The sequence below is a fragment of the Sceloporus undulatus genome, chromosome 2, assembly GCF_019175285.1.
Source record: "Sceloporus undulatus isolate JIND9_A2432 ecotype Alabama chromosome 2, SceUnd_v1.1, whole genome shotgun sequence".
NCBI lineage: Eukaryota > Metazoa > Chordata > Lepidosauria > Squamata > Phrynosomatidae > Sceloporus > Sceloporus undulatus.
Genome location: NC_056523.1, coordinates 171,139,999 through 171,149,978, shown reverse-complemented (window position 1 = coordinate 171,149,978; position 9,980 = coordinate 171,139,999). Strand labels below are relative to the sequence as shown.

General features: G+C 41.0%; 1 protein-coding gene across 1 annotated transcript in view; it reads right to left on the bottom strand.

The window, feature by feature from the left end:
* Positions 1-1,599: 1,599 nt before the first annotated feature.
* Positions 1,600-9,980, bottom strand: part of LOC121923910 (keratin, type II cytoskeletal 6A-like) — a 27,639-nt gene continuing 19,258 nt past the window's right edge. The window contains exons 7-9 of the mRNA XM_042454844.1: positions 8,946-9,166; positions 3,110-3,144; positions 1,600-1,922 (exon numbers count right to left, since the gene is read on the bottom strand). Of these exons, the coding sequence (XP_042310778.1) occupies positions 1,600-1,922; positions 3,110-3,144; positions 8,946-9,166 (579 nt within the window). The remainder of the gene's footprint in view (positions 1,923-3,109; positions 3,145-8,945; positions 9,167-9,980) is intronic.

The window sequence follows — 9,980 nt, the reverse complement described above, 5'->3', positions numbered from 1 at the left end:
GCTGAACCTCACCTTCTTTCTTATTCAGAAATACTATGCAATGTAACTCAGAATCAAATTCTGTTACAGTTCTGGACATGAAAGATTATAATGATAAAACTGATTACATAAGGATTTTCTCATTCTCCAGCTCCTTGTTGAACAACTCAGTGTTATAGGCCACATGGTGTCAGAAGTGTTTTGTATTCATTCAAAGAAATCAAAACAGACTCTCAGCTGTTTGGTATATCAGATGCCCTTTGGAACAATGTTATTTCCATGCATAATGTAACATGTCATTTTACATTGAATGTTTTCTTTGTCTGGGTGGCATCTCCAAATATTAATAGAATGGCAATGGCATCTAGGTTTTTATGTTGTTGTCATGGTTGTTATTTTATTACTTACTTTCAGTGTCCAAAAATGGTGTGTGTGTGTGTTTTATTATAGATGCACAGAATGAAATTTCTTGCCAGTCTTGTGAGATTTCTTTCAAGACTTTAAAACATTCACAATTATCAGTTAGAAAATATCTTTCTTCTTTATTTCCAGACAACTTTGGCCTGAGGCAGTGACCAACACAATTCAGTAGAGGACTTTTAGTTCATCCTCACTGAATGAAGATGTACAGATTAGATGGAAAGGAGACAGCAGGACCATAGTCCTAGGAATGTATTGCCTTGGTGTAATTATGCCAGTAGAAGTGGAGGAGGCTGGAGGAAAATGACCAGAAGGCAGAAACTGTAAAGCTGTGGTTCTCAGTCTATCTAAAGTGGAGAATAAGCATGTCCCCCTCCCCCAGTGATCTGGGGAATGGCATTATATTTCTGTCCAGCCACTGCTCCTTTGTTTCCTGGAAACTTGCCACAGACAAGCAGTGCATAGCTAATGGACCAGTACTGATCTACAGGCAACCACTTTGAGTAGCATTTCTCGAAAGGAGTGAAAGTCTTAGAGAAAAGGGCTGCTCAGAGCCAGCAGCTTTTTGCTTATCTTTCCTCACCATGACCCTGGGAAAAGAGTAACTGTTAGCACAGGGTGCCTACCAGGATTGTGCCCAAGAAGCCCTCCTACTGCTATGTGAGTAAAAACCAATTTTGTTCTCAATACTTACAGGAGGTTCATGGGTTCCCTGTCCAGTTAAAGGGATTGTGTCAATTGGAAAGAATGGTCTTTAAATACTGATGGTACCTCCCAAAGGCTGGCTACACCATGTAGAGGAGTCTTATTAACTTTTTTTATTAACTTTATTTGAATCCACCTTTATCTTTGCACAAGGCCCACCTGGCCTTTCCCCAGTTTGTGCCCTCCAAACATAGTGGAAAAGAACTTCCATCACCTTCCACGGCCATGCAGAATGAATGCGATGGAAGTTGTAGCCCAACAGAATCGGAGGGCCAAAAGTGGGCCAAGGTTGGCATAGAGGCATTTTTTTTTAATGAGCAGCCACCACATGCCTCTTGTGGAATCATTAGGGGTTATTTATGTGGCCATTTCCATCACTGCATAACTTCACAAGGGTAAAGGAAGGACAACTAGATTGGAGTCTCAGCATTGCTGCTGACAATTAGAAACAGGAGCTTTACCAGAATTGGATGGATGTGGGTGGATATTTGCTTTTTATCTAGCTACTTTCTTGCTTGAGGATGAGGATGTTGATACATATTTCATGCTTGAAGAGCTCCCACTTCCTCCTCCTCCTCCAGTACTCAATCCCCCACCAAAGCCTCGAGCACTTCCAGAACTGTAGCTGCTCCCTCCAGCAGTAATACCACTGCTCATGCCATAACCCCCACCACCTCCACCACCCATTCCAAGACCAAGGCCAAGACCAAGGCCTCCACCACCACCCAGGCCAAATCCTCCACTGCTCACTCGACTTCCACCACCACCTCCATGGCCATAACTGCTTCCGCCTATGGTAGAAGAGCTGCTGACCACCGCTGGGGAAAAAAAAACAGACTGGTTACTGAAAGGTGTTCCAAACTAAATTCCAACATACTTCATGCAAAGGAAGTAACTATGAAATGAAGCAAACATTGCTGGGTAGGCTAGTTAGTGATCTATTACCACTGTGTGCAAAACAAGGAAGGATAGGGAAATATGTGTCATGAGAAAAACATGGCAGGACCACACCAAGTAGGCAGCTAACTCAGCACCTTCTGAAATACCATGCCCTTGCTTTAAATAACTTTTGTTGCTGTGGCCCACCAAGATTCTAGAGCACTTCTCCTTCTCCCCACCAAAAGAGGTGAGTGGGATACCATTGGCTAGGGTGGGTTTGTGGAATGTGTGCTGAGGGACTTTTTTTATATATATAAAAAAATCCCTCAAGCTGAGCTGACTACTTTCCAATTCCTCCCTGCCTCCCACCCTGTGCTTTTTGGCCACCAAAGGTCCGTCTGCAGAGGGATCACCCTTGTGTCTCATTTCTCCACCCTATACACTGCTTTGATGTGCATGGGGCGGGGAGGTTCCTGAAGGGAAAGCCACACACATGCATGTGTGTGTGTGTGTGTACACACCTACATAATATACTCCCTTACTCACAGACATCTACAGCATGGCTTACTCTGCTGTAGAACTGCTGCTACTTCTGCTATCCCCCTCCACTGCTGGTTATGCAGCCAGCTGGCCTGCCACCAGCCTACCTCTGAATCTGCACACACTGGCAGCCCCAAAGTCTGTTGCTGAGCACAACACAAATTTGGGGGGGGGGGGTTGCTCTGCAAAAGGAGATGGATAGGAGGGAGGGAGTCAGCAAATGAGGAGGGATGGCCACCTGGGGCACTGGGGTCTTGTTTTGCCAAGGTGTCTTTGCCGTGAGATTGTATTCTTGCCCTTTTCTTTTGGAGTTCCTGTGGGAACCAGAGATGTAATGGCCAATGCAAGGAGGCCTGAGAAGGTGGAGGGGTGAGAAAGAGAGGGAGATAGAGAGCAGGAAGGAAGGCAGAACTCTGCTATTGCTGCTTGGGCTGGTGAGAACTCTCTTCTCTTCCTCTTTCTCCTCTCCCTCTCCTCTCCTCTCTCTCTCGTTCTTCATTTTTCAGTGTGGGTCTGATCCCAACAGGGCTTGGAGAGTTGGCCTTCATGGAGCCCCTTAAGGTCATTGTACTTCTAAGATACTTACACATGCTGACAGGGGTGGTGAGTTCTCCAGACATCCTATAAAAGAGAGAGAGTGGGGTGGGGTGGAAAAGTTTCAGACAAGTCAGTGAATTAATGATAAAAATGTTTATGAACAAAGAGACCAGAGCACAATGCTCTGACAATGTTGGAGAAGAGAATGCTTTTGCAGCCAAGTGAAAACCAAAGAGCACTGCCTATTGGTTTAAGTTCTTAAGATGATGACCAGACCTGAAGGTTGCCTTTAAAAGGGAAATAGAAGGGGATGGAATTGGAATTCAAAGTTACCTCCTGTACCGCCTAGCTCTTGAATGCCTGCTGGCAGAAACATCACCTATGGGGAGGGGACAAAATGAGAGTGTTGCTCCCTAATAAGAACAGCCCCTATTAAAATTTTCTTGCAGTTTCCAACCTCTAGCACTGAGGAGATTATTGCACATGTTTTTCTCTTGAGCTGGGCATGGTCTGGGTATTAGTGTAAACCACTTTAAAATGGATGCTTTCGCACACCTCCATGCCCAGCTTGGAGGCATCATATACTTTTTGCATACCCATCCAGACTTCGCAAAGAATAGGACATTCCAGTTCTTTGCAAAGTCCAGGAGAAGTCCAGACTGGGTACATGATGCCAAGCTGGGCATAGATACGTGCAAAAACATCAATTTCAAAGTGGTTTATGCCCATACCCATCCTGTGCCCAGCCTGGGGAAAAACATGTGCGATAATCTCCATAGGAGAGTGAGACATTGAAAACCATTCACTTACACTTCTTCTATTTGTTGTTTTTGCATTCACACTAGAACTTTGCCTGCTCCTTTTCTTGGATGTCTCCTACATTATACAATGTTCAGTTGAAGTTTTAAATAAGTAGAATGCTATAAGTTTGGAGAATGGAGAAAAATGTTTTTGGGGGAGCAGAATTTTTATTCAGGGGTCAACACCATTTTGCTCGCTTGCCCTTACCTACATCTACAGCGCTATATAAATATAATTCTACAGTGCTATATAAATAAAGCATAATAATAATAATAATAATAATAATAATAATAATAATAATAATAATAATAATAATAATCCCTGAATAGGCCCAGTCTGTAATTTTCTATCAATTTGCCAACTCTGAATGCTCCTCAACCTTTTTTTACCCATTATACTGAGTCATATTTCCCATTTATGGTGGATATAAAATAGAGTTTGTTCTTAAACCAAGGTCACAGTGTAGTCGTTTGACAAGATGTCAAACATCTCCTGACAGAACAGCAGTTTCCAGCAGAACTAGGAGGGGTTCTTTCTTTCATTTGTTGCAGTTTCCTGTGTTTGCTCTAAAATTTATACCAGCAGAATACTGGATGTAGTCCATATGTGTTAGATAAGTAAATTTACAAGAAGACCTGCATCTACACTGCAGAATTAATGGAGTTTGACACCACTTTAACTGCCATGGTTCCAGAAAACCTGGCTGAGAAATCCTGATCTAAAAGATCACCATGAGGTTATTTTTCTTTTCCTCCAGGTGGCTCTTCAGACACAGCATTAACTGAATAGGAAGGTAGATCAGGATTAACTTGAACTCTGAAGGAGCATAGTGGCATGAGCAGTAACTAGTCCATTTTGTCTCATTTCATTTTTTAATTTTAAAAAATAAACCTGCTAGAGTGATCCATTGAATCTCTTAGATCCTTTAGTGCTTGAAGGTCTAACTTGGCATTCTTGTTCCTATGTCAGTTGTATGATAAACTGACTCCAGGAAGTCATTCAAATTTTAAAGGAGCTGAACATATTTGAGGGAAATGATTCCATACTCTGGATAATTCCCTCTAAAGTTTAGACTAAAATCAACAGTGGATTTACTATCCTACTGAAAAGAGAACCATAAGCTACAGTTGATTGTGTGTGTAAATGCCTTCAAGTCATCTGTCAACTTAATGGTAACCCCATGAATTTCATAGGTTTTTCTTAGGCAAGGAATAATCAGAGATGGTTTTGAAAGTTCCTTCCTCTGAAATACAGCCTACAATCCCTAATATTTGTTGGCAGTCTCCCATTCAAGTACTAACCAGGGCTGACCCTGTTTAGCATCCGAGATCTGGTACCTTGAGAGCAGAAAGAGCCCCCTACCATTTATTACCATCACTTTTTTCTTCTGAGAGGCTCCTCACCCTTAGCTGGAGCATGCAAAAGTTATTCTTCAAAACATCAATACCCATAGTCTCCCAGCAAGACTAATTCTGGTGAGTGATCCTGGGACTTTTACACCCTTTTCCATGATGTGCCTTTAACACCTGAATGGTGAGCAGGAACAAAAGGGCCTCCTCCATTTGGGGATCAGCTATACCAATTGAATTTGTCCAGTACAAATGAAGGGGGGAGGGGGAAGTCTGTTGCAGATCATTTCTGAAGAATTTTCCCCAAATTCATAAATGTCTCCATATTGTGGATGTAAGAAACCTGTGGATTTTTTAAAATCCAAATGTGGATTAAAGTAAAAGTGAGGTATTTCCCCACCTTCTCCTTGTAAAGGAGCAGAGATCCCTCACAACAAATTAAAGGCCATTTGCACAGGTTTCTTTCCCCATTTTTTTGCCTGCCCCAGTGTGGAGTCCTCCAAATATGTATTGCAGATCCTACCACCCAGTGCCAGTTCATCCCCACTGGGGATGATGGGAGTTGTAGAATAACAAAACATGTGATTCAAATAAAAGATGCAAATAAAAATGTGTGGAAATCTTAGGTGATGTACATATGCATATAATATTATTCATGATGGCTAACCACCTGCAATGATTGATACATATGTACATAGATAATGGCTATTCTAAATCTAAGGATACCCATTAAAACTGAGACACTGCTCCACCTTCAGACAATATTCTATGTAAATATTAAAAAATAAAAACACCACCTGCATGGGTAAAAACACACACTGGTAAAATTATATAAACAAATGAAAACAGACACAATGGACATCATCATCAGAATAATTGTCTTCAATAATCCCAAAATGACCAAGCTGTAACACAATCTGTTTGTGTTAGAATTAACTTTTACCTATTAGTTGAGCTAGCAAGATGACATAGAATGTTCACAACAATCATGTGGAATGTAAGTGCATAATGTTCAGAGATAGTCAAGAACACAACATGTGCATTTTAGAGATGGAAACAGAGGACCAGATGTAGAGGAGTGAGAACTCTTGCATTTTCAATAGTTGTAGGAAATGGCAGGCATTGAGAAAAAAATCCTCCAGTAAAATATGTTATCCTAATTTAATTACTGGAAAAGACAGGATCTCTTTCTTTGGAGTTTTTCACACAGTCATTTTTGCCCAATCTGGAAATGGGATGGGATCAGGACTGAATGGGGGGAAGTGGACTATCGCACAGAAAAATGTGTGCTTTGTAGCAGGGCAACCACAAGCCGTTCCCCCAGTTGTGCTTCTCACACCAATTTTGATAGTACGGAAGCTTACCATCCCACAAAATGTGCTGGATAAGCACAGCTGGGGGATGGCTTGTGGTCGCCCTGAGAAAATGTATGTATTGTTCTGTGCAATAACACCCATTTTTCCCCATTTAGTCCTGATCCTGTCCCGTGTCCAGATCAGGCAAAAATGACTGTGCAATAAACTCCTTTGTTTGCTATCTGATCACCCTGAAACAGGAGAGGTTGTTTGTTGCTAGTGAAGAGAAAGGGAAGGGGAGGGAAAAGATAGAAGAGCTGAGCAGGGGGTCTAAAAAAGGGTGATTGAAGGAAAACAGCATACTAAGAAAGATGGGACTGAGGGACTAATGTACAAATGAAAGCAAGACATGATGGTGAGTAGGAAAGAAGAACAATTAATTTTAATGGGGGAAAGAGTAAAAGACAATGGTAGCAGAGCCCAGACATGGAAAGATATCTGTGTCATTGACTGGAAAATAATGGACAAACATGAGAACCAGGTAGGCTAAGATCAGGGAACTAGGGCAACAGCCCAGGTCAAATAAGAAATGGGTGAGAAAATTGGCTGCATTTCACATATTGATATGAAATAAAACCATACAAATTTCTTGCTGGGGATATTTTACAATAATGGGCATACAGTACTATGTAATCTCAAAGCTGGACTTCTGTAATTGGGCTATCACTGTACCAAGTTTGGAAACTTCAATAAGTGCAAAACATGGCAGCTGGATTAGTTAGTGGTGCATCTAAGAGCAGCCAGATTACATCAAGATTAAAACTGGCTGTTAGTTTCCAAGCAAAGTACAAAGTATTGGTTATTACCTTTAAAGCCCTACATGGTTTGGGTCTGGATTACCTAAAGGGTTACGTTCTGCTCTGTAATTTGCCCTGTACATTCAGGTCTTCTGGGAGACATCTACTTCAATCAGTCAAAGCTAGGATGTTACCCAGAGGACATTTTCTTTGAACTCTCTCAGACTGTGGAATGACCTGCCAGAAGAGATTCATCAACTTGAGACACTTTCTGAGTGTTAGCTACAGAATAGCCTTCTCCTGGAAAATCCACCCTATGCGCTCAGGTCTTTTGTGGAATATTTACTTCTGTCAGCCAAGGCCAGGCTTCCCGGCTGGAAGAGATTCTACAGATGGATACAATGTATGTGACATTGAAGGCTTTCATGAGCAGCATCCATAGTTTTTTGTGGGTTCTTTGGGCTATGTGGCCATGTTCTAGAAGAGTTTCTTCCTGATGTTTTGCCAGCATCTGTGGCTGGCATCTTCAGAGAATGTGAAGATGCCAGCCACAGATGCTGGTGAAACATCAGGAATAAACTCTTCTAGAACATGGCCACATAGCCTGAAAAACCCACAAAAAACCTACGATGCAATGTATGTTTTTAAAACAGAATAAAAGACCTATCTTCTCTGGCAGGCCTACCTGGATGATTTTTTAATTATGGGGTTTTAAATTATGAATTTTTTTTAAATTGTGGATTGATTGTTTTTAATATGTATGCTTTTTAAAACTGATGTTATGTTCTTTTAACTGATTATGCATTTTTAATCAGTGTTCATATTTTTAATTGTGTTGTGCATCTATATATTGCTGTTGCACAAAGAGGTATTAGATACCCTTTTGCATAACATTCCCCAAAGTACTTACAGCTGTTTAACCCCTGCTTATACAAGAATACGTGAACCATGAGGATTCTGACTTAAATGTGCCTATTTAGCTCAGCTATGAGGCACATTACAATGGGCCCTTCCTATCCACTGGAGTTTGATTCTAGGACCCCCTATGGATACCAAAATCTGTGGATGCTCAAGTTCCATTAAATATAATGGCATAATAAAATAAGAGTCCCTTATATAAAATGGTGGGGATGCAGTGGCTTAGTGATTAAGACATCAATTCTGACGATCGGAAGATTGGAAGGTTGGCAGTTTGAGGTCCGAATGCTTCTTGATGGGGTGAGCTCCTGTCACTGTTCCCAGCATTTACCAGCCTGGCAGTTTGAAAGCATGCAAATGCAAATAGATAGATGGGTACCACTTTGGTGGGGAGATAATAGTGTTTGATCCAGTTATGCTGGTCACATGACCACCTGATTCATCTTCAGACAGCACTGGCTCTTTGTCTTAATAACAGAGATGAATACCACTCCCTACAGTCGGTTACAACTAGCCACTCATGTCAAGGGACTACCTTTACCTTTTTATATAAAATGGCAAAATCAACCTTTGCTTTTTGGACTCTCTCTCTCTCTCTCTCTCTCTCTCTCTCTATATATATATATATATATATATGGAAAACTGAAGCCCTGGATAAAGAATCTTTGGTTATGGAGGCCCAACTGTATATGAAATCTAAGAAACGAACATAAGATGGCACCCACCTGCACTCCTCCCCTTCCAGCAGAGTCCTGTATGTAGCAATCTCAATATCCAGGGCCAATTTGACATTCATCAGCTCCTGATAATCCCGCAGCAGACGTGCCAGCTCATCTTTGGCGCTTTGTAGGGCATGTTGCAGATCCGTCAGTTTTACTCTGGCATCTTTCAAGGCCAACTCCCCTCGTTCTTCAGCATCAGCAATTGCTGCCTCGAGTCTAGCATTCTGTAGCAAGTTCAAGAAAAGTCATATATTCAATTGGTTTCTAGTTTCACAAGTGCTTATATTACATGTTTCATAATATGTAGTATTACAATAAGTACTATAGTATCACCTAGCAGTAGATCAAACATCCAGCGGTCAGGAGACAGCAGTTCCACACATCTACTAGAAAAGGTAGGATGTTATGACCATATTAGTTACAAGGAAACTTCATTTTCTCCAGGTTCACATTATCACAAATCATCTTTAATTTTCCCCTCAGATTGGAAAGAGTTAAGTTTTATAAGTTTTGGTGTTGTATCACAGACTGTTCAAACACTATCCCAGTATTGACTTGGAGAGAAGAAGGGAGAGTATGGCATTCATGAAATTGATGGGTGGCCAAAACCTTGTAGGAACTGTAAATGTTTTAGAGGGCAAGCTAGGTGAAAAACGCCAGGTGATTGTTGTTCTGTACATAGAAATCCAGATAAATGCTGAAATAACACAAATATAAAGTAGACTTAATAACGTCCTTGTCTGTTAATGTTGATCTCTTCCTTCCTTTTAATTTGGTTTATCTTATATCTTCCTATGTATTAGGGATGATATTTTGCATATTTTAAAATACATAAAAGAATGGTCAAAAATATTTTTTTAAGTGTTACCAAGTGGTTACCAAGGTTTGTTCACCATACAGTCAGTGCAGGTCCAGAACTATTTCTGCTCAGTAGAGGAGCCAAAATGTCTGTCTGGACCATATGTTGAGCAACTTCACTTTTGCAGGTGTTTGATTAAAATTATTTCCTGAATATATACATCATGAAACCCAGTACAA